This window comes from Solanum dulcamara, chromosome 12 (genome assembly GCF_947179165.1).
Source record: "Solanum dulcamara chromosome 12, daSolDulc1.2, whole genome shotgun sequence".
NCBI classification, from domain to species: Eukaryota; Viridiplantae; Streptophyta; class Magnoliopsida; order Solanales; family Solanaceae; genus Solanum; species Solanum dulcamara.
The window spans coordinates 22,893,992-22,919,637 of NC_077248.1; the positions used below are offsets into that span (position 1 = coordinate 22,893,992).

At 36.9% G+C, this 25,646-nt stretch overlaps 1 protein-coding gene across 1 annotated transcript; it reads left to right on the forward strand.

Moving 5' to 3' along the window:
• The first annotated feature begins 20,761 nt into the window (after positions 1-20,761).
• LOC129877741 (uncharacterized) lies at positions 20,762-24,707 on the forward strand. The gene is made up of 6 exons (XM_055953269.1): positions 20,762-21,004; positions 21,916-22,151; positions 22,236-22,494; positions 23,702-23,881; positions 23,966-24,121; positions 24,206-24,707. The coding sequence occupies exons 1-6, from the start codon at positions 20,975-20,977 to the stop codon at positions 24,377-24,379; spliced, it is 1,035 nt and encodes a 344-aa protein (XP_055809244.1). The 5' UTR covers positions 20,762-20,974; the 3' UTR covers positions 24,380-24,707.
• Positions 24,708-25,646: the final 939 nt, after the last annotated feature.

Genomic DNA, 25,646 nt, shown 5'->3' on the forward strand with positions numbered 1-25,646 from the left:
ATAAGACAAACACCCTCAATCAATACACCTCTAAGAATGAATATAGGAGATAACCTTACTAGTATAGGAGCCACTGGTACCCTTTCACTCAACTCTCAGGGCACCAGGTATCGCTAAGGTAATAATCTTAGCATAATAGTCAAGAATAACATGATAGAGGGAAAGCCAATCCATACCCAATATAACATCGAAGTCTTCCATCCCCAAAATAATAATTTCTACCCAAGTATTATACCCGACCAGTGAAATAAGAAAGGATCGATATGCTCGATCCACCACTAAATGCTCACCTATGGGTGTAGAAACATGAACAAGCATGGGTGTGCGATCACAAGTTAAATCAAATTCAGATACAAAATACGAAGACATATAGACCTTGGATCAAATAACTCAGATATAGGTCAATGGCAAACCAGTCGATACTTGTGATAACTATATTAGAAGCCTCTGCCTCGAGTTTCCCTAGAAAGGAACAACACCTTTACCTCCCTCTTGTGGGACTATAACACCAACAACACTCTTACTAGGAGTGAACCACCCCTACTAGTTTGAGCTCTACCTCGATCTCTGATTGATGGCACCGGTCCTCTAACTGGAGCTGAAGAACTAAGCTGAGGTCCCCCTCGATTTTGAGATGTTTATTGCCATGAAAGAATATCTGGATCTCCACAAATATAACAAACTCTATTATGCGAAAACCTCTGCGATGAACTCGAAGAACCTGCATAACTACTCCAGCTCACCGGCCTCTGATGTGACCACTGATAACTCTATCCTGTACGGTAGAACCCACAAGATGTCTGACCACCCTCAGAAGCTAGCATAGATGCATGAATTAGTCCTCTACGCTTGAAAGTACCACCTCATCTATAGGACCCTCTACCTCCAGATGAGGTACCTAAAACTGACTAGAAGCAGGGCCATCTTGGGGTTCCCAAACTCCTCTCTTTCCATCAACTTCACCTCTTTGGTGGAACCCACGATGGACTGGAAGGAAGCCCACTCTCAGGCTGATTAAAACACTGCTGTATGGATGGAATAGGTCTGTTCTCACACAAATCTACAAACTTGCTCTGTCTTATCAGGAAGGACGGCCGTAGCATGTCTAGACAACTGATAGAAATGGGTCTCATACTTGGTCAATTTGAGGTCCTCCTGCCTTAAACTCTCAAATTGTAATGTCTCTCCTTCATCATACTCTAAGGGATAAAACGGTCATACAAGGCTCTAGCAAACTCATTCCAAGTTACCTGTTGTGACACAACTAGCCTATAATTCAAACACACTCTCTACCACTCTCTACTTGGCCGACGTAATTAAAGTATAGCATATCAAACTCTATGGTTTTCAGCTAACCCTACTATAACAGCTCTTGACATATGGTAAAACTCGTGTGCATCCTCAGTCTTCCCACCCTGAAACTGTGGTGGGTCCACCTTTCAGAACCTCTCATATCGGTGCTACTCATCATCAGTCAACATAACTCCACGTGCACCCTAAGCTCTCTCCTATTTTAATCCACCCTCATCAACCATAGGGCACGTAGATGGCTGGCCCATTGAACCCTAAAACTTGTCCCTACTTTGAGGCTGAGCCCCTATTCTAGTTTGAGAACCCTCGGGTGTACTTATTGTACCTACACTTTGAGTTAATCCCTTGAGTACACCCAATACTTACATCAAAGTAGCCTGAAGAAATAGTGCAATAACAAGCTCTAGAGGGACTTGGTCCTCTCTAGTATCAATTTGTAGGTCAGGAGAGGCCTCTCTAGCATGGAATCTAGCTGGTGCCTCTCCTTTAGTATGACCTCTACCTACCGCTTCACCACGAACACAATCTCTAGCTTGACCTCTACCTATACCCCTAGCTGGGGTCCCAACATCAAGCATGGGACTAGTTCCCCTTATCTACCACCAGCAGTAGCTCTGTCCTAGCTATTTTTCAAAATACACACACAATAAATCAGTCCTAACGCATGTAACTATGCACTATATGAATTGAAAGAAAAAAGGGAAATTCATAACAGTCCTTGTAGCCTTTCAAAGATAAGTATAGAGATTTGTATACGGATTCTCGAGACTATACTTAGACTTAACTTGTACACACATGAGACCTATGAACCTGTGCCTCTAATACCACTTTGCCATGACCTAATTCTGGGTGAGATGAAACTTGTCTTAACCCACTGAGTTAAGTCAGCCTAAAACCCAACAAAAAGTAAATGCAAAAGAAAACAAAATAAAACAAAATTTAACTTAATCAAAACAAGTAAATAGTCTCAAAAATCCCTCAAAATTGGTTGTCACATGTACAAGCCTCTAGACAATGCATAGAATGTAGAAAGAAATACAAGTCTCAATGTCTTTGTCTCAAAATAAGACTAAAACATATAATAAGAGTAGAGGTTTCCGCCGAAGTGATGTAACAATATCACGACCCTAATCTGGGTGTGATGACACTCATCTCAACCTACCGAGACAAGTCAGCTTAAAACTCAACGGAAAGTAAATGCGGAAGTAATTAACATAAAACAAGGTTTAACTTAGTAAAAAATAAATAAATAATATCAAAATCCCCCAAGACTGGTTGTCACGTATATAAGCTACTAATAAATTATTGAAGTATGAAAAAAAATACAGTCACGATGTCTTTGTCTCTAGAGTAAGACTAAAACATAATAAAAGAGTAAGAGGTGTCCGTTAGATGGATATAACAGCTAGCTCAACACTCGAGATGATAGCCTCGGAATTGGTAGGAAACACTAGGAGATCAAGCAGGTCCGGGCTCACAACCTACACAAGTTTAGAAGCAAGGGGTGAGTACCAAACAACACGGTACTCAACAAGATGACAACTAAAATTAAGCAAAGCTCAATAGATACAAATACTCTTGTCCTCCCGACCGAAACCTCCTTAACTACAACCTACATAAAACCAGCCCAACTTTACACTTGTACAATAATAACAGTAATACAGTCCACAAATACTCATCAAAAGTCTCATCAATGAATCATATCAAGTCAAGTTTAGCATATACAGAGCAATAAAGGGGTAAACACAAATTCACAAATATCAACAAAATGTGATGCAATGCAATGAGATGATGCATGTCTGTCCTATCGGTACACATCCACTGAATTACAGTCCAGAACCCATGGGGACATTTCTTTCCATATAACCTTCCACGAAGCGTATGGCCCGTCCCCTCAATATATATATCCTGCCATGGAGTGTGTCGCCCGACCCCTTTGTTTCATAATACCTACAAAGAAGTGTGTGGCCTAACCCCTTTGTTTCATAATGCCTGCCATAGAGCGTGTGGCCCAACCCCTTTTGTTTCATATCATTTTCAGTTTCAACACAATATGTCAGAACCAATGCAATCAATTCATGTTCATATAATTCACGATAATAACATGACAACAACAATAATTTTTCCTATCTCACATCAACATAGTCATTTCATATGTCCAAAATAAATCCATAATCACAACATATCAATTCCACCAATACATGTCATTAGATCACTATTTTATACCCCTCATATCCATTTTTAAGGCCAATCATACAGTTAATAACCCAGTCTAATTCTCATTACTCCCTAGTACACATAACACAGAAATATAAGCATCTACAAGTTTAAACTAAGGTTTAGAAATTCACTTGCCTTAATTAATCAAGCAATCACTCCGGTACTTGAGCCTTTTCTTTTTGTTGGGACTCCAAATCAACGTAATCTAGTCAAATAAATAATCATAATAAGATTTCGAAACTAACAACACCCTTATTACCATATGTCTAGCCTAGACCTAAAAATTTAAGCAAATCTATAAACACGTTCCTAATCTTGATGTCACTTAACATGTCAACTCCCATATTTTCTGAATCTCAAAACTAGGGTTAACCTCAATTAAATTGAATAATCACTTTAAAACTTGAGCCTTTCGTAACGCTTCCAAATGATTAAAATCTGTTCAAATACATAATCTTCATAAGAATACGAATCCAATGACACCCATATTGCTATATTTATTTTCAGATCAAAAATTGGGTCAAAGAATTATCCCGAGTCATTGAAGTCAAATCTAAAATTTTCTTTCCAATTATTTTCACTCATGATAAAATAAGCTTACATGTCAAATTTCAGCTAAAACAAATCGTTATTCGACCCCAAATCAAGATTTTATGTGAAGAACCCTAAGGTCATATTTTCTTATTTTAGCGTTATTTCTCCACCGATATACCCTAAAAATATGTTTATAATCACATAAAAATTTAATGGAAAGGATAAGAATAATTACCTTGACGCTTTGGAATGAAAATCCCTATTTTTCTCTTCTCCTTTATTTTTCTTTTCCCCTTTCTTTTATTATTATTTATTTCCTTCTTTTTCTTTTCTAAATTAATCATCTATTAAAAGTGACAATAATCGAAGTTATCCCTCAACTAATTAATCGAAGTTACCTAAAGGTCCAAAATTTTTAACTTAAATTTACGTTAAGGGTCTTTTATAAAAGAAGGAGGACTCGTTCTCAAAATTACCTAACAGGTCATTACATCATCCACCACTAAAAATCATGTTCGTCCTCGAACATAAAGTAAAAAAAAGTACCTGAAGCTTCGAAAAGTTGGGGATATCTAGCACACATATCAGCCTCTGTCTCCCAAGTCGCTTTTCCAACTGAACGGTACTTACATTGTACTTTCATTGAAGCTATCTCCTTGGTTCTAAGCTTACAAACCTGTCTATCTAGAATGGCTATAGTCTCCTCCTCAAATGTCAGGTTTGGACCCAACTCCACTGAATCAAGTGATAACACATGGGACTCATCTGGAACATACTTCTGAGCATAGAAACATGAAACACGTTATGCACAACCGATAAGTTAGGTTGTAAGGCCAATCTATAAGCCACCTCTCCAACTCGCGCCAAAATCTCAAATGGGCCAATAAATCGAGGGCTGAGGTTGGCCCTTCTCCCAAACCGCATGACGCCCTTCATAGGTGACACTCGAAGCCAAACATGATCACCCACCATGAACTTCAATGGTCGAACTCTCCGGTTTACATAACTCTTCTGCCTACTCTGGGCTATCAAGAGTATAGCCTGAATCCTACGAACCTGCTCCATAACATCTCTAAGCAATATCTAAGGAGTCAATCTCAGCTAAGTCAAACCATCTAATAGGGGATCGACATCGCCTACCATACAAAACCTCAAATTGAGCCATCTAGATACTGGAGTGGTAACTATTGTTGTAGGCAAACTCCGCTAGGGGAAAGTGTTGATCCTATCTAGCACCAAAATCAATAACACAAGCTTAGAGCATGTCCTCCAACACCTGGATCGTCCGTTCGGACTGACCATCGGTCTGTGGGTGAAAAGCTGTACTCATATCAAGTTAGTGCCCAAACCATGCTGTAATGCCTGCCAAAAGTGCAAAGTAAATATTGAACCTTGCAATGCATACTGTATAGGTAATGACGCCACAACTTAAGAACGAAAACCATAACCTTTAACTCCAAATCATAAGTAGGATAGTTTTTCTCATGGGCCTTAAACTGTCTCGAGGCATAGGCAACCATTTTCCCTTTCTGCATCAATGCACCGCATAAATCAACATCGGAAGCATCACGGTATACAATAAATCCACACCTTCCTCGGGTAGCATTAAAATAAGAGTTGAAGTCAATAAAGTCTTGAGGTTTTGGAAGCTCGCTAAACACTCGTCAGACCAATGAAAATCCACGGCCTTCTAAGTCAATCTAGTTAATGGAGCTGCAATAGTGGAGAAGCCCTGCACGAACTGTCTATAATAACCGGCTAACCCCACAAAACTATGAATCTCAGTAGGAGAAGTAGACCTTGTCCAACCTCTAATTGCCTCAATCTTAGCTGGATCCACTCTAATCCCCTCAACTAATAAAGTTCCAACCTCAAATGGCGTACATGATCTGCCTCAGTCTTGGAATATACCAAGATGTCATCAATGAATACTATCACAAAAGAATTTAAGTATGGGTGAAACACTCCGTTCATCTTGCCGTTCTATACTTTGACGAAGCCTACCGCCATAATGTAGACTTAAAATGAATAGCTTGAATTTCTAATTCCATCGATGTAACCCAATCCCATTATCTATCAACATTAGCTCATACATTGAAGACCTTTATGAATTCACGTATCTTAGCTATCATTGATCACCTCTCCATTGATCTTATTATATCCTTCGTTAAAATTTAATTATATCAGTTACCAAACTCGAAACCACAAAAGAACTTATTAGCACACTTGAGTCAAATGCCTGTAGAGTTATTTCTCAAATTTTATCCAATAATTATTAACCCATATGAATAATACATAACACTGCCACCATAAACAGAGCAAAATAAGTAGAACCACGTGTCACTAAATTTAATTCTCCACTCTCTCTGAAGATACATTCGGCCCTTACAACCAGAGTAAATATAATTGTTCTCGCCTTGTTTCGATGGCTAAACTATATTTCACTAATTATTTTCATTTATGAATCTAGATTCTTTCAATTCTATCTAAGCGATGTCTCAACATATTCTACGACTTTCCATACCACCACGTCACTCACCAAATAGTAGAAAACCGCAATTTAGATACCTGCAAGTTATTATTATCATATTGAATCTATTTAACCAAAAATCCTTAAAGTATGGTTGTGTCCAAATCATAATCCATCACAAATTCTTATTACCATTATGCTCAATAACCATTGGCATCATCTCGAAGTCAACCTTCTCAATCGATAAGACACCTTAAACCTAGTTATACCAACCAAATCTAATGGAATAACCCAATTTTATGCGCACTCTCACTAAAATTCTTAATTGCCTTCACACAAGTATACTCACTGCTACTTTCTTTATCTATAAGCTTATCATTCTGATATCGATCCACTCTTTTGGAGTTTACGATTAAATTACAAGTCCTCACTTAGAATTCTTGGGATACACTTCACCACCTAAACGTATTAATCATACCAAAATCCACCACTATGATCATTCTTATAAACAATGCTTACCCCAAGCGTCCCTAGTAACAAACTAGTTGGGTTTTTTTCAAATATGAATGCAACATCAAATCTCATCATATGAGAAGATGATACAATTGATAACTCCTTAAGTAGTTAGTAATCACACTTGATAATCGATGTATTTATTTTTGTATACCAATAGTACCACACCCGTGAAAGTTTGATAGATCCACTACTAGAATACATCATACCCACCGTAAAGATCATACCTAGATAGTCTACACCTTCTTATTCATTGCGTAACTATCATATATTATCAATGCATTTTAGTCTCCACTCAAAATCAATATCACCCTTCAGTAGGTAAGGTCAATAGCAGAAGCAACACAACCCATAACCTTAACCAAATAATCACAAGTACCGCGGTAGTAGACTTATAATAACCCTTCCTGATATGCATCTACCCTATCAAACTGCTGTAGATATTCTGATCTCGATTAGCGCAAAATCATCCTCATCACACACTATGTAACTCATTCTTTCATGACAAACTTCATAGTCTATAGTCTCCGAGGGCACAGTGCTCACAAAATAGTCATTCCCCTAACTATACCATTCTCAATTGTAGAACCACTTCAAACATCGGGTAGGCCAAACAAGCATCATTCTCGATGCTTAACCATTATCCAAAAATATAAGACGTTCATATAATCCTCTAAACCATTGTTCCTCTTCCTATACCATATCTCAAAGTACATTATTGAACCATAACCTTACTCACTCTTTTAAAATCACCGTGCATTATAAGTCTTACCATACATCCTTTTCATAAGTCTATTAATTTCACCTCCAAATTAGATCTAGACCACGTGATGACATTTCAACTACACATACATAGAATCAGGCAAAAGTCACCATTATATGTGAGAGAATAGAGTGAGGCAATAGAAAATAGATCGGATCAAGGACGCATGATAGAGAATTAAAAGGTGAAGATATTTCTTAACATCTTCATAGCCTCTCGAAGATAAGTACAGACGTCTCCGTACCGATCCTTAAGACTCTACTTAGACTCGGCTAGTATACATATGAGACCTATAAACCTAGGGCTCTGATACCATTTTTGTAACGACCCGAATCCGAGTGTGATGGCACTCATCTCAACCCACCAAGACAAGTCAGCCTAAAACTCAACGGAAAGTAAATACAAAAGTAATTAAGATAAAATAAGATTTAACTTAGTCAAAAACAAATAAATAATCTCAAAATCCCCCAAGACTTGTTGTCACGTATACAAGCCACTAATAAATTACCGAAGTACGAAAGAAAATACAGTCACGATGTCTTTGTCTCTAGAGTAAGACTAAAACATAATAAAAGAGTAAGATGTGTCCGTTAGATGGATATAACAGCTAGCTCAACACTCGAGATGATAGCCTCGGAATTGGTAGGAAACACTAGGAGATCAAGCAGGTCCGGGCTCACAACCTACACAAGTGTAGAAGCAAGGGGTGAGTACCAAACAACACGGTACTCAATAAGATGACAACTAAAACTAAGCAAAGCTTAATAGATACAAGTACTCTTGTCCTCCCAACCGAACCTCCTTAACTACAACCTACATAAAAATAGCCCAACTCTACACTTGTACAATAATAACAGTAATACAGTCCATAAATACTCATCAATAGTCTCATCAATGAATCATATCAAGTCAAGTTCAACATATACAGAGCAATAAAGGGGTAAACACGAATTCACAAATATCAACAAAATGTGATGCAATGCAATGCGATGATGCATGTATGTCCTATCGGTACACATCCGCTGAATTACAGTCCTGAACCCATGGGGATATTTCTGTCCATGCAACTTGCCACGGAGTGTGTGACCCATCCCCTCAATATATATATCCTCCACGGAGTGTGTGGCCTGACCCCTTTATTTCATAATACCTACCACAGAGCGTGTGGCCGACCCCTTTATTTCATAATACCTGCCACAGAGTGTGTGGCTCGACCCCTTTTATTTCATATCATTTTCAGTTTCAACCCAATATGTCAGAACCAATGCAATCAATTCATGTTCATATAATTCACGATAATAACATGACAACAACAATACATTTTCCTATCTCACATCAACATAGTCATTTTACATGTCCAAAAAAAATCCATAATCACAATATATCAATTCCACCAACACATGTCATTAGATTACCATTTTATACACCTCATCTCCATTTTTAAGGACAATCATACAGTTAATAACCCAGTCTAATTCTCATTACTCTCTAGTACACATAACACGAAAATACAAACATCTACAAGTTTAAATTGAGGTTTAAAAATTCACTTGCCTTAATTAATCAAGCAATCACTCTGGGACTTGAGCCTTCTCTTTTCGTTGGGCCTCCAAATCAACGTAATCTAGTCAAATAAATAATCACAATAAGATTTCGAAACTAACAACACCCTTATTACCATATGTCTAGCCTAGACCCAAAATTTTAAGCAAATCTATAAACACGTTCCTAATTTTGATGCCACTTAACATGTCAACTCTCATATTTTCTGAATTTCAAAACTAGGGTTAAACCTCAATTAAATTGAATAATCACTTTAAAACTTGAGCCTTTCGTAACGATTCCAAATAATTAAAATCTATTCAAATACATAAACTTCATAAGAATACGAATCCAATGACGCCCATATTGCTATATTTATTTTCGGATAAAAAATTGGGTCAAAATATTATCCCGAGTCATTGAAGTCAAATCTAAAATTTTCTTTCTGATTATTTTCATTCATGGTAAAATAAGCTTACATGTCAAATTTCAGCTAAAACGAATCGTTATTCGACCCTAAATCAAGATTTTATGTGAAGAACCCTAGAGTCATATTTTCTTATTTTAGCGTTATTTCTCCACCGATATACCCTAAAAATATGTTTATAATCACATGAAAATTTAATGAAAAGGATGAGAATAATTACCTTGACGCTTTGGAATGAAAATCTCTATTTTTCTCTTCTCCTTTATTTTTCTTTTCCCCTTTCTTTTCTTTCTTTCTCCGTATTTTTTCAATTTCTGCATTTTTTTTCTTGTTTACGCCGCCGCTCATCTGATGGCTTAATGCCATCAGATTATATATATATGTATGTATGTATATAAGTAAAATCATAAATTTTATCAAGTAGTAATATTTTTGTTCATAAAGTAACTACTTATGTATATACTATGTAAATATATGTATATATAACGTACGTATGTATATAATACGTACTAAAATAGATGTATAATTAATATAGTTAACTAAAATATATAATAAATTTAATTATGTAATAACTTTATAAACACATGTATATAAAACGTATTAAAATATATACTAAATAGCCACGTAAAAATATTTGAACGTATGAAACTTGTTATTTAAAAAATAAAAATAATAAAGATAATAGTTATACTATTAATAAATAGCAAAAATATTATAAATTACTAATGTCAAAATATACTATTTATTGGGTAAAGCTAAATATATGTTTATTTATTTAATAAAGAAATAATCTTGAAAAATGTTTATTTATTAAGATAGCAATCTGAAAAATAGTTATGGTTTGGTCAAAATTTGGTGTTAACAGTGTACCTGTATCTATCGTTTCAGATTGGGGTTCATTGTTTACTTCACACTTTTGGAGGGAATTAAAGCATGGTTTGGGTCCTAGGCTTGATATGAGTACATCTTTTAACCCATAGACCTATGGAGAGTCCGAGCGGCTGATTCCAGTATTGGAGGACATGCTTCGAGCCTGTGTTATTAATTTTGGTGCTAGGTGAAGTCAACATTTTCCCTTAGCGGAGTTTGCCTATAACAACAATTATCACTCCAATATTTAGATGGCCCCATTTGAGCTGTTGTATGGTAGGAGGTGTTGATCTCCTATTAGCTAGTTTGATTCAGCTGAGATGGACTTTTTAAAAATGTATTTGCTTACGGATGCCATGGAACATGCTCATATGATTTAGGGTAGGCTCTTGACAGCCTAGAGTAGGCAGAAGAGCTATGCAGATAGAAGGGTTAGAACCTTGGAGTTCATGGAGGGTGCTTATGTTTTTCTTTAAGTGCGCCCATGAAGGGCATGATGCAACTCAAAAAGAAGGGCAAGTTGTGCCCTCAGTTCATTGGCCCATTTGAGATTTTGGGGCAAGTGGGAAAGGTGGCTTATAGATTAGCCTTGCCACCTAGATTGTCAGTTATGCATCTTGTATTTCATGACTCCATGCTACGGAAGCATGTTCCAGATGAGTCCCACATGATCTCCCTTGATTCGGTAGCATTGGGTCGAGATTTGACTTTTAAGGAGGATACCTTAGCCATTCTTGATTGACATGTCCGTAAGTTTAGAACCAAGGATATAGCTTCAGTGAAGGTCCAATAGAGACACCGTTTAGCTGGAGAGACTACTTGGGAGGCGATGTTCGATATGCATGCCTAATATCCACAGCTCTTTGAGGGTTCAGGTACTTCTTTTTACTTTATATTTGAGGACGAATATGATTTTTAGTGGTGGATGAAGTAATGACCCTGAAGGTCATTTTTGCAAATTTTTGTAAATAACCATTTTACCCCTCCTGATAGTTGCCCCGAGTCATTTCTAATCTGTTTTTCTTATTGGTTTTGGAAATTCATTGAAAAGTTTTTGGTTTTGGGAGTTTTTAAATTTTAAAGATTAAAATGTTCAAAAGTGGTTTTTGGTATCAACCACGGAAGGCACCACGACTCGTGGTGCTCACCACGGACCGTAGTCCCTATTGTGAATCCTTTCCTGCAAATCCTGAGTTTCAGGACTTCCACCATGATGGCCTACCATGGATAGTAGTGAGGAATATGGCCCGTGATGTCCTTCGTGGTCATCACTTGGTGCCAAAAACTGAGATTTTCTGAGGAAACTTCTTTCAAACCTTATTCCATGACTTTCCAACTTCCGGGATCTTACAATATCTCCCCCTTGGGAACATTCGTCCCCAAATGGGACTCAAACTAGCATGAATAGAATATGAAAGGAACATAGCAGCCCAGCATGAATGCAAAACATCTCAAAAATGTAGAAAACACGAAATCTTTAATCTCAAGTTAAAATATGTCTTTAAAACTCACTTCATGAACATGAATGCATATAAAAACATTAGAATAACTGAAACACATGGTTTGGGATGAATGGATCATGAAGGAACTCAATACCTCTCAACTAGGCATGAAATAAAAGATATGAGGATATCATAACATCATATCGGCTTCATCTTCCCATGTAGAACCCTAAACCTCTTGATTCCTCTATAAAACCTTGACTGAAGTTATTTCCTTATTACTCAACTTTCTACCTTGTCGTTCTAGGATCTCAACCGAAACCTGCTCATATGAAAGACTCTCTTTCACATCAATGTTTTCCAATGGCACGATAGAGCTAGGATCACCAATAAACTTCCTCAATAAGGACACATGAGACAACAGATGCACCGAAGCCAAATCCAAAGGTAAATCCAATTTATAAGCCATCTTGCCAATCCGCCTCAAAATCTGATATGGGCCAACATAGTGGGGACTAATTTTCCCTTTCTCACCAGAATGTATTACACCCTTCATGGGTGAAATTTTCAAGTAAACCCAATTATTAATCTCAAATTCTAGCTACCTTCTCCTTACATCTGAATTGGACTTTTGTCGGCTTTGGGCTATCTTCAATCTTTCTTTAATGATTCTAAACTTCTCCATAGACTCAATTACCAACTTGGGTCCTATCAAAGCAAATTCACCAACCTCGAATAAACCAATAGGAGACCTACACCTCCTACCATACAAGGCCTCAGATGGAGCCATCTCAATGCTGGAATGATATCTGCTATTATAGGCAAACTCTATTAGTGGAAAATAATCATCCTAATTGCATTTAAAATCGATAGCACATGCTCTTAAGATTTCCTCTAGAGTCTGAATGGTGCACTCGGCCTGACCATCCCTCTGAGGGTAAAAAGTTGTGCTAAGCTTCACTTAAGTACTAAGACCCTTTTGAAAAGATCTCTAAAACTGAGTACGTCGATCCGAAATAATAGATAATAGAACATTATGAAGCTTAACCAACTCTCGGATATATAATCTAGCATAGTCCTCGACTGAATATGAAGTCTTAACAGGAAAAAGAATGAGCCGACTTGGTCATTCGATCAACAATCACCCAAATAGAATCATATTGCCTATGAGTACGAGGCAAACCAGTAATGAAGTCCATATTTAAGGCTTCCCACTTCCAAGTAGGAATCTCAATGTCTTGATCCAAACCTCCCAATTTTTGATGCTCAATTACTTGTTGACAATTTGGACAATTAGCCACAAACTCCGCAATACTCTTTTTCATGACATTACACCAATAAACTTCCATCAAATCTCGTTACATTTTTGTGGAACCCAGATGAATAGAATAGCGCAAACTATGAGCCTCAGAAAATATCATACCCCTCAAGCCATCAACATCAGAAACACATAATCAGCCTTGATATGTCAAGACACCATCTCCCCCTTGGGAGAAAGTCTTAATGACTTTTTCGACAACCGTTTTCTTCAATTCAACCAAATAAGGATCACTATCCCATTTTTCCTTAACATTCGCCACAAGAGATGATTCAGAATCATTTTGCACATAACACCACCATCTTCGAAATCAAATAATCGAACACCCAAATGGACTAATATATGAAAATCCCCAACCAATTCTTTTTTCTCATCCTCAACATGGGCAACACTACTCATTGACAATCTACTAAGAGCGTCGGCAACTACATTTGCCTTTCTTAGATGGTATTGGACACTTATATCATAATACTTCAACAATTCAAGTCATCTCCTTTGTTGAAGATTCAAGTCCTTTTGAGTGAACATATATCGCAAGCTCTTATGGTCGTTAAATACATGTACATGGATGACATACAAATAGTGTTTCCAAAACTTCATAGCAAATACTACCGCCCCTAACTCCAATTCCTTTATTGGGTAGTTCTTCTCATGCACCTTGAGTTGCCTAAAACATAGGCTATCACTTTACCATTTTTAATTTGAACACAACCAAGACTAACTCGCATCAGAATACACAACGAACCTATCAGAACCTTCTGCCAAAGTCAACACCGGAGCGGAGATAAGCATATCCTTCAACTCTTGAAAACTTTTCTCACATACTTCAGACCATTGAAACCTTCACCTTCTTTTGAGTCAAAGTAGTCAAAGGCTATGTAATGGAAGAGAAACCTTCTATAAACCATCTATAAGAATCGGCTAAGCCCAAGAAATTCTGAATATTGAAAGGAGACAACGGTCTAGCAATTCTTAACCGCCTCGATCTTCTTGGGATCAACCATAATTCCTTCACCATAGACAATATGGCCAAGGAAAGCTACTGACCTCAACCAAAATTTACACTTACTAAATTTTGCAAACAACTGAAGGTCCTTGAGAATTTGCAATACAATTCTCAAATGATCGGCATGCTCTTCCTCACTCCGAGAATAAATTAACATATCATCAATGAACACAATTATGAACATATCCAAATATTTCTTGAAGACCCCATTCATCAAATCCATAAAAGCTGTAGGTGCATTGGTTAGTCCAAAGATATAACCAAGAATTCGAAGTGACCATACCAAGTTCTAAAGGCCATCTTTGGAATGTCACATTTCCTTACTCGGAGTTGATGATAACCCAATCAAAGATCAATCTTTGAGAAGTAGCTTGCTCCTTGAAGTTGATCAAACAAGTCATCAATACTTGGGATAGGATACTTATTCTTAATTATGACCTTGTTCAATTGCTGATAATCAATACACATATGAAGAGAATCATCCTTCTTTCTAATAAAGAGAACCGGAGCACCCCATGGATAGATACTCCATCTAATGAAACCTTTATCCATCAAATCTTTCAACTGATCCTTTAACTCTTTTAATTCTGTTGGGTCCATTAGATAAGGAGGAATAGAGATATGTTAAGTATCGGGGAGAAGATTGATAGACATGGTCCATGATTCGGTTCGTGTTCCACGCGGATCTTTTTATCGGAAAACTACGTCGTCTATTTCCCATTCGAAAGGAATACCTGGGAGATCATCAGGGAAAACTTTTGAAAACTCATTAACGACCAGAACAAACTCAAAAGTAGGAGCTTCAGAATTAGTATCTCTAACCCAAACTAGATGATAGATACAACCCTTACAAATCATTTTTTGAGCTTTAAGGCATGAAATGAATTGACCCTTAAACACAGAATTGCTACCTTTCCATTCTAGAACTAACTCATTAGGAAATTGAAACTTGACCACATGGGTCCTACAACATGTAGAAGCATAACATGCATAAAGCCAATCGATACCGAAAATAACATCAAAATCTATCATATCAAGTTCTACTAAATCAACGGATGTGATTTTATGAAAAAACAAAATTGGGCAATTTTTATAGACTCTTTTAGCTATAACTGAATCACCAACAGGAATATAGGCTGAAAAAGGCTCTAGCAAGATCTGGGACTAACAATAAATCTCATAGCAAAATAAGGAGTAACAAATGATAGAGTAGTACCCAGATCTAACAATGCATAAACATCAAGGTCGAAGACTTTCAACATACCCGTGACCACATCGGGAGACTCTTCCACCTCTTATCTAGCTTGGAGGGCATAGAACCTATTTTAGCATGGGCCACCACCTTGTTGAGCTTGTCCACCTTGATTAGTTTGACCTTGAGAATGCCCTTCTCTACCCTTGTTAGGGCATTCAGAGATCTTGTGCCCCATTTTACCACATCCAAAGCATGCACCTGAACAAGCAAACATTTACCTCCATGGTTTCTCCCACACCTGGTACATTTAGGAAGAGTAGATCCACTCATACCGCCACCTTGGGCTTTATGGTTGGAGGCCCTATCTTTATCAAATCTTTCACCCAGAGCTTGTGAAGAACCTTAACCTTGAAAACTTTGGCCTTGTCGGAAACGACCATTACCACCACCGAATTTGGATTGCAAAAATCCACCTTCTAATCGATCCCTCTTGGACTCCCCCATCTTCCTCTCCTTAAGTTTTTCCCCTAAATTTGTTCGGCATATGTCATGAGCCTAGAAATATCTATCTCCTTGATGAGCATAGTAGTTCAGAACTCTTTCATCACCAAGTCTAACATACCCAAAATAAACTTACTCATGTCCACATGAGAGTCGGTTACCCAAAAAAGAGCATACTTGGACAACTTTGTGAACTTAAGAGCATATTTCCTCACACTCATGTTTCCTTGCTTGAGATTGATAAACTCCAACACTTTCGCCTCTCTCAACACAAGTGGAAAAAAGCGGTAAAGAAACGCAACTTTGAAATTTTTCCAACCTATGGGACATACTTCAACCCTTTCGGCCTTCCATTAGTTATACCACACTTGAGCAACACCTACGAGTTGGTAGGCCGCCAACTCCCCCTTCTCCTTCGAAAAAACCCCCATAATAGCAACAATCTTATACACTTCATTAACAAAGTCTTAGGGATCCTTATCAACCTTGGATCTATGAAACTCGGGAGGGTTCATCATTATGAAGTCTCTAACCCTTGAAGACGGTGTAGACACATTAGGAGGAGCCACTACTCCTTGGTTCACTTTAGTAGTCATGGCTTGGGAAAGAGCTTGAAAAGAGGCTCGGAATTCTGCATGAAATACTTGTTCATTCAAAGGGACATTTGGAGCTTGTTGCTTCTCATCAACATTTCTTCGGACAGTAGCTCTTCGTGGAAGCATAATTCTATAATCGCAAAGAGAAAGCGTTAGAGGAGGAAAGCTCATAGTTCAAGTCTATAGCACGATGAGATCATGAAAAAAGGGATATTTTTCCTAATATGCCTTATAGCCTCCTATTCATAGATGCGGCGTGCTTCACACTAATGAACAAGACTCTACTTGACGGGACATGTTAGACTTCTTAGAAAACTTGAACCTTGTGCTCTGATACTAAGATTGCCACGACCCAAGCTAGACTCTAGGTGCGACACGATGATTAGAATCTCGAAGGACTCCAACCAAGCCTTTTAGAATATCAATCATGAGAATACATAAGGTAAATGAAGTAAGTAAAGCAAAATCATAGACGCGGAAGCATAGTCTCGATAGAAGGGCATAAGTCTCAAAATGAGAAAAGCAAAAATATAGACTCTCAATATCTAACATGCTTCTAATAACTCGATGGAGCATAAGACAAGCTCCAAGCTCACCTATGATAACATAAGAGTAATGAAGTGATCGATTATCAAAATGAAATAAGTGTCATATCCTCGAACTATGAGGACTAATCAACAATACAAAAGTAGCAAACTCTAGCCACGAGCGAGAGGAGGATGAGAGTGATCATCGAACCCTATATTATGATACAATGTAGGCAAAAAGTATGTGTTAGTACATGGAATGCACTAAGTATGTGAGAATATGCATGAATAATAAACATAGGACATTGTCAATATGAATCATGGGATGCAAGATCAATATCTTCAAAACATGAATAAGGTCATGAAAACATTAAAACATTTAACTCATTGGTCAATGCATCAAAACATCATCATCATGAGAACTTATAACTTGTTTTTAACTTGTGTGGGCTAGGACCATTAACTGACATATAAGACAATGCGAGCTATTACATGAAATTCGATGATCTCCACATCGAGAAGGGGGGAGGATACTTGCCAAGGTAGACTCCGTCTAACATTATCATCAGCATATGCTATATGTGGATCCACTAGCTAGGACATATTGGCAAACCTACGGTGGCAACATAGTTTAAGGGCCTAGAGGTTGCTACTACGGTTTAGGTCGAGCCCCCACCTCAAAGTCCTATTGGTGCTAAGTCAATATCCCATAGAATACATGTCATAACATAATCATAAATCATATGTGACATATATCATAAGCCTTTCATAATCATACTTCATAAACTTGTTCATAAAAATAGCTCATTATCATGTGATTCATGTAATATGGGTATAGGCCTGCCAACATTATGAATTCTTTTCATAAAACATCTTTAGGGTTTTAAGTCACCTTCTTCATTAAGGATCTTAAGTCACCTTTTCATTAACTTGCTTGAAACATCATTAAAAAACATTCAAGACCTTGCATGAGTCATTCATAAACCTTGAAAATCATTCATAAAGCTTTCCTTGAAATCATTTGAATATCATGATCATAATTCATTGAAAACATACTTGAAATTAGGGTAGAGACATGAATACATGATCAATTGACTCGGAAACCATGAAATTGGATTGAAAATATGTATGATTATATACTTTATATCAACTCATACAAAATTTATGAAAATACTATCAATTGATGCATAATTTGATCAATAGTCACAATATCTATCATGAAGAAGAAGACCCAATGCAATCATCATAAAATTAGGGCTTTTTGAATAGAAATCATAAGAGAATTTGAGAGAAATCTTTAGGATTCCATGGGTGAAAGGTACCCATTGATGAATTCCCACATACCTTGACTTTTAGAAGCCCTAGATTGAAGAAAATTGAGGCTTGACCTTGAAAATTTCCTTTGAACTTGATTGAGGAGGAAGAAGACTTGGATAGCAAACTTCTAGAGAGAAGATATTGATTTAGGAGATTAGGGTGAGAAGGAGAGAGTTAAGGGCACTTAGGATAGTTAATAGGTGAGAATATAGTCCCAAAAACCATCCACATTCATTAATGAAAATATAGAGAATGACCAAAATACCCCCACTTAAAATTGAACTCGTCCAACTGGACAGACCTCCACCACGACCTGTGAAGGCCAATACGGGTCGTACTCATGGTCATGGTGATGGACTTGGCTTCTGGACAAGGGCTTTTGCAAGGATTCCCTCTACGAGAGCCCCCATAGTCCATGATGGGAAATACGGCCCATGGTGGTCGTGCATGGTGAGGGGACTGTGAAGGGGTCTAGGAGGGTATCCACCGCGGAGGGTACCACGGCTCGTGGTGCTTACCATGGATCATGGTCCCTGTCGTGAACCATTCCCTATAAATCTTAAGTTTTAGGACTTCCACCACGATGGTTTATAACGAACAGTAGTGAGGAATACTGCTCGTGATGGCCTTCGTGGTCATCACCCGGTGCCAAAAACTGAGATTTTCTGGGGAAACTTCTTTTGAACCTCGTTCTGTAACTTTACAACTTCTGAGGTCTTATATTTTTCACCGTGAATTCATCTAGAACTACCAGTTTTATGGTTACACTAGCGAATTACGATAATACTATCATGAACAAACATTTTATAACCAAGTTTAAGGGTTCTTATATTCAGCCAACCTTACTATAGCGGGTTTTCCACCACCTATAGTCACAACTACCGATTCTAAGGCCTAAAAATCTAATTATCAAGTTAGGGGAGTAGTTTACTAATCTTTACGAATGTTTTTGATGTAAAACTAAAGAAAAATCGTCCTAGGTTGCCTTTACACTTTTCCAAAACGTTCTAGCATAAGAATCAGCGGTTTTAGGGAATTTTCTACATTTACTGCAACCTATCCCGCTATAGCAGCGCCGCCGTAGACAAAATGTCCGCATATAGCGGCGTGTCACGAGCTATAGCGTCATGCACAAAATTGAAATTCAGAAATCCTCTAAAAATTGTCTATTTCACAACGCACCTTCAAATCTTGACGTTCTAAACCAACTATTTTACACCAAGTTTGATACTAAATTCACTTCCGGAAAGTCCTACGAACTTGTTAATGTGTTAGCAACAAGGAAATCAAACTCAACTTAAATGTTTCACCTAATCCTTTCCCCAGATTGCCCTACACTTCATCTTGCTAAGATTTTGTCCGGGTTTAGCCTAGCTTAAAAGTTCCAACTAGCTACCCCGAAAGTTTTCTCGTTCAATTTTTTTTACGATTAGCTCACCCATAACGATCGGAAGGGTTGTCACACAATATTTCAATTTCATTATATAAACTTATCAAATTCAGTGCAACACTATTTCAAATATCATCATATCAATTTTGTCAAATTTTTTAGCCACGTTTCATTATTCTAACTTTATATTATATATTTTAATTAAAAATTTACATTATTACTTCATAAGGTTTGTGTATATCCTATCATCCCTACACCTCACTTGTAGAGTTACACTAATTATATTATTATTAATATTATTATTCAATTTATATATATTAATTTTAAAAAATCTATAAAATTTAATTTTAAACCTCCAATCTTATTGAGACAACGAAGAGGTTTTTCGAATCTATTCAAAAGAATTATGATTTGGATATTAATAAACTGGTGTCAGATAATGAAAGGCTTGAGAATTACTAACATGAATTGTGGTGTATTGGTGGTATTGCTTCAACCTTAATCAGAGGTTTCGAGTTCAAGCCCTGAATATGGAAAAAAATATTATTGGGAGTGTCACCCTCGAATGAATCCTGCAATACGCGATTCAAATTTAATTGAATCTTCACGGGCTTCGAGCATCTGGTGGAAACTAAAAAAGAAAGGCGTGAGAATTCCTCCTCAGTTGCATTCACTGCCGTTAAAGTAAACGATAAAGGAGTAGTATTTTATAATATAAAGATTAAAAAATTGTAAAAAAGGAATTAATTTGATTCCCTTGACGAAATCAACGCAGTGGGAAAACGGTACCGTTTAGGAGGTCGCTTTCCCTTCCTCAGCTCTTTTTCCAATGGCAAATTGCACGCAGGAAAACAAGAAAGATGGAAAGACGAGGTGCAAATCTGAAGCAAAAAATAGATGCATAATCCACAGTTTACATATTGTAATGCATGAGTTTGGAAACTACAGAGATGAATAAAATGGGGAAAAAAACATGAAACTGAGCTTCCCCTAATATTCTTTCCTCTTTTAATCCCTTTATTTAGCACAAAAATGGCTGACGATTTTTGCTTTTTCAGCAAGGTTTGTGTTTTAATTCGTTTCCGCTTTATATTCACTTTTGCCTTTTTGGATTTTGACGTTGGGTGTAATACGTGGTTTCTTGATTTGGGCGTACTTTATCTCTAAAATTTTGTTTATTTGCTTAAAGTGTAAGCCCCTTTTGTTGTTATTTGTAGCATTTAAGGGGATCAAATCAGCTTTTATCTTTATTCTTATGTATTTCTTTAGGCTTAAAAAATTGTTTTAAGCTCAGCTTTGTACAATGAGAATCTGGGATTCTTCTGCATCACAGAAATTTGTTTTTTGGTTGCTTAAATATTAGGCCTTTTAATAGTTTTTAGCATTAAGTGGGTGTAAGCTCAATTTTTTTTTTCCTTGTATCTTTCTTTAGTTTAACATAAGTACAGTAATGATAGTAAACTGGATTAATTTGTATGGGAGCAATGGTCTTTAGTTTGAACTAATTTCAAGTAATTACCTATTCTTTGTTTGGGCATTATAGACAATCCCCCCTTCTTTCAATTCAATGTTACAACAGCAGTCAAGCTTTATCATCTACTTTTTTCATTAAAAGAATGTATGATGGATATGGATTATCTAGGTTATGAAGTGCCTTGAGATACTTTAGGCTGTAGTGTTTACTTTGATTGAATGACCCCTTGAAGTGTTGTTTGATCTAGATTTTTTTCCCCCTTTATATTCTTATGAGATCCTGTTAGAAGTTGCGATTCTCGAGCTAAAAAACTTGGAAAGGGATGGGATTAAGTGTAGTGTGTACTAAGGTTTGATGTAGCTTAGTGCAACTAGTTTGGGGTTGAGGTATACCTGCTTGATAACTATTTTTGAGCAACTTGATTTATATTGAGACCGATGATAAAAAAGAGTTAAAGAAGATTCAAGTCCTAAGCAGTTTATCTTTTAATTCCATTCAGGACAGCTTCATCATAAAGCCACCAAAGGCTTCTCCGATGATGCTGAGAATGGTTGTCTTAATCTTTGCAACGGTATGTGGAGTTTATATATGTTCAGTCGGCCTGAAACAAATTGGTGTGCACTCCAGTGGACGGATTGTAAGTGTTCATGTGGTTGAAAAGCCATGTGAGGCAACTGATATTGAACCTTCAGAAAAACCTTATGTGCACTTCCCCAAGCCAAAGACTTTTAGCCGGTGAGACTTTTATTATTCTGTTTTTATGTTTTGTGTTTCTTTTTGTGGATAAAATTTATGTGTTGCTGTCTTCTATGTATTCAGGGGCGAATGTGCTTGCAATCCTGTAAGGAATTTTGCAATATTGTCGACGCAGAGATCTGGTAGTGGATGGTTTGAGACATTGTTAAACAGTCATATGAATATAAGCTCTAATGGGGAGATTTTTTCTGTTAAAGTCCGGAAAAGTAATGTGTCAACAATTTTGGAAACTCTGGACAAACTTTATAACCTAGACTTTTTGACGAGTGCTTCCAAGAATGAATGTACTTCTGCAGTTGGACTCAAGTGGATGCTTAATCAGGTAAGCGCTTCTTGAAAATTGTGATATAAATTCTTTGAGATTGTTAACGAGTACGTCTGAATGTATTTCTCTTGTATCACAGAACCTTTTGTTGTGTTGATCTTCCTTATTAACGACCTTGTCCAATAGTTTGCACTCTGTGATAGTGTGTTTTCCAGGGTTAAACCTGATTTGGTAAATATTCTAGCTTGTATCACTTTTTTAATGCTGAGATATTTATCTAGCAATTTTGTTTTCGTTGGTATTTATCTAGCAAGTTCTTATTCCTAAGATGAACTTGCTTATTCATATTCTTAGAGTGGGGATTATTAATGGATAGGGTTGATGCTTAAAACAAGGGAAGGCTATGGATGAACATCCTTTCCAGTTATGTCAGCTTTGGTCTGAAGTGCGCTTATATATATATATATATATATACGCTTTCGCCATTGTGTGCTGTTTGAAAGTGAAACATGCCAGGAGAATTAAAATTGAGAATCTAGCCATATGCTGATTTTTGTATGCTTTAAGATTTGTATAGCGCCCAACTAGTTCGTGAGGGTTGAAGCATATGAAGGCTTACTCTTGGGACTAGCAGAATCATTTAGTTCTTGAAAGTCTCTTATCTCATGGCTGCTGAATTTGATATGGTACAAAATTGATGAATTACGCCTTGCACTATTTGAGATTCTTAGTGCACGGATATTGGGTGATTAATGAAAAGTTTTGCTTAGATCTAAAAGAATCATTAGTATTGTGTTATCTTGAAATAAAATTTTCTTGACGTGTCATTAGTAGGAAATAGTTACAATTATACCAGATATTAAATGCTTGGCTGCTTACTCTCCCTACCTTCCCCTGGCCCCCAACCTTTGTGAGATAGGTGAAGATGGTCTTTAAAACTATAATTACTTTGCTAACTGAGTTTTGGCTTCACCAGTCCTTTAGTGCTGCTGAAAATCTAAAATTAGACTGGAAAAATTCTTTGAAAGACTCTGCTTTCTTCTTTTGCATTCTTTTCTCTTTTGACTGTCTTGAATTTGAGGAAACGGTTACTTTTAAGAGGATGCAAGAACATTAAAGTTAAAAACGGCATACATGATATGTCCACCACTGTAAGACTGACATGATGTGAATCCTGAAAAAGCTAGTTCCTTGATATCTGCTTTTTCTTTTCGTGGTTATGGAGAATGCTGTTGATTGCAATTCTATTTGAATATTATTACAGGGTCTGATGCAGAATCATGAGCAAATTGTTGAATATTTCAAAACCAGAGGAGTTTCTGCTATTTTTCTCTTCAGAAGAAATCTGTTGCGCAGAATGATTTCAATGCTAGCAAATTCCTATGATCAGAATGCTAAGCTGGTAAATGGAACCCACAAGTCTCATGTGCATTCTCCCAAGGAGGTCAGTTTTCCGCTGTATTTCCCTCTTATGTAGATGCCAATGCTTTGTCTCCTTGGTGTCTTAAGAAATATAATTGTTATTCAGGCTGAGATACTTGCAAGTTACAAACCCACGATAAACACAACTTTGCTGATTCCCAACCTGAAGCAAGTAGACAACATGGCAATAAAAGCTGTGGAATACTTCAATAGCACTCGACATATTATATTGTTCTACGAGGACATAATAAAAAATCAAACAGTAAGAGTTTGCATATTCTACCATGCTTACTTTGTTCATCTTGTCCATTGTGCTTACTTTTCTAGTTTGCCATTTTCCTCTCAGATACTAAATGATGTTCAAGATTTCCTGAAAGTTCCTAGAAGGGACCTTCACAGTCGTCAGGTGAAGATACACAAGGGGACATTGTCTTCACAAGTTGAAAATTGGGTTGATGTTGAAAAGACACTCAAGGGAACGCCGTATGAAAGCTTCCTACATGCAGATTACAAAATATAGATTTGCAGTCGTCGTGTACAGATGTAGCTTGTTGTTCAACTCAATTCTTTCATTATTTACTGTTAGGAGACACTTGATCTTAGCCAAAAGGCCAAGAAAGGTTTACTTGTTAGCAGAAGCTAACAGGGGGAGAGCTTCTTGTTAAGATTTTGGTAGCAGCTGATTGTCTTCTAGTTTTGAGTACCAGGTAATGAGTGCTGTCTTGATTTTCACATTAACTTGCAATTTGTTTGCAATTTCTTTGCATTTCCACAAGTTAGGAAACTTGTAATTGATAAGATTAAAATTTTTTGCTAATTTTGTTATCAATATTTCTTTCCGTTCTTAATTAAGTGTTGCCTTGCACTTCTCCTGCGTAGATAAATTGCACACAAGGTGTAGTCTCGGATGATTCTTCTATGTCTTGTTACTAGCAAAGGGTAAATTACTTGAGCACACTCTGTGTTTACCCCAAAAGAAGGTATAGTTGAATTTGTAAGCCCGGTTTTATGAATAAGAAAAAATTACCTTGATTCCAAGTAGATAAACTATTAACACTTAAAAAGATAAGTTAGATGATGAATCGAATGCGATAAGTAATGATTTTGCTGATATCGGCGTTTGGAAATACCCCGGGCAAGCCTAGCTGAGGCGATAAGCTAACGAAATGGACAGAGAAGAAGATGATCGTATTCTGTAAAGTATGATTTTGTGTTCTTTACATAGTGATGATCCTACAACTTAAATAGGGATCATTTTTTAGAAGCTAATTGTCCATAATTAATCCTCACAACTCATGATAAATAACATAATTGTCTATAATTAATAATTAATCCTCATAACTCATGATAAATAACATAATGATATTAAAGAGCAAAGAGTAACGTATGTCCACATAATCATAATAAGTAACATAATTAATGACATTAAAGAGCAAAGAGTAACATATGACTTCTCTTGGGGGATGGTTTCACAACGGCTAACGTCGATTGTTTGTCCAATGCGATTCCTACCCGATGAATATTGTAGGCTTCTCGATGCAATATTGTCGTCTTGATCTATTTCCACGTCGGTATGATTCGGTCACATATATGGTCCTCCTATATCTTTACTATCCACGTGTCATGATTTGATTGGATCATGTGCCTTGCTTATTTTTAACCTATACATTGTATTTACGCCAACAAGTAATTTAACCTAAAGAGCTACAAATTTATGTGAGAATACATCACTTTTCCATGATTCAAAAAAATCAACAACATCCTCAACGTAATTTTACAAGTATGAT

What these genes read in the sequence shown, in the direction of transcription:
- LOC129877741 (XM_055953269.1), top strand. Translation starts at nt 20,975, where the DNA reads ATGGCTGACGATTTTTGCTTTTTCAGCAAG. An exon ending in TCAAGTGGATGCTTAATCAG is followed by an intron (nt 22,495 to 23,701) that starts GTAAGCGCTTCT and finishes ATATTATTACAG; the next exon opens with GGTCTGATGCAGAATCATGA. An exon ending in ATGTGCATTCTCCCAAGGAG is followed by an intron (nt 23,882 to 23,965) that starts GTCAGTTTTCCG and finishes ATTGTTATTCAG; the next exon opens with GCTGAGATACTTGCAAGTTA.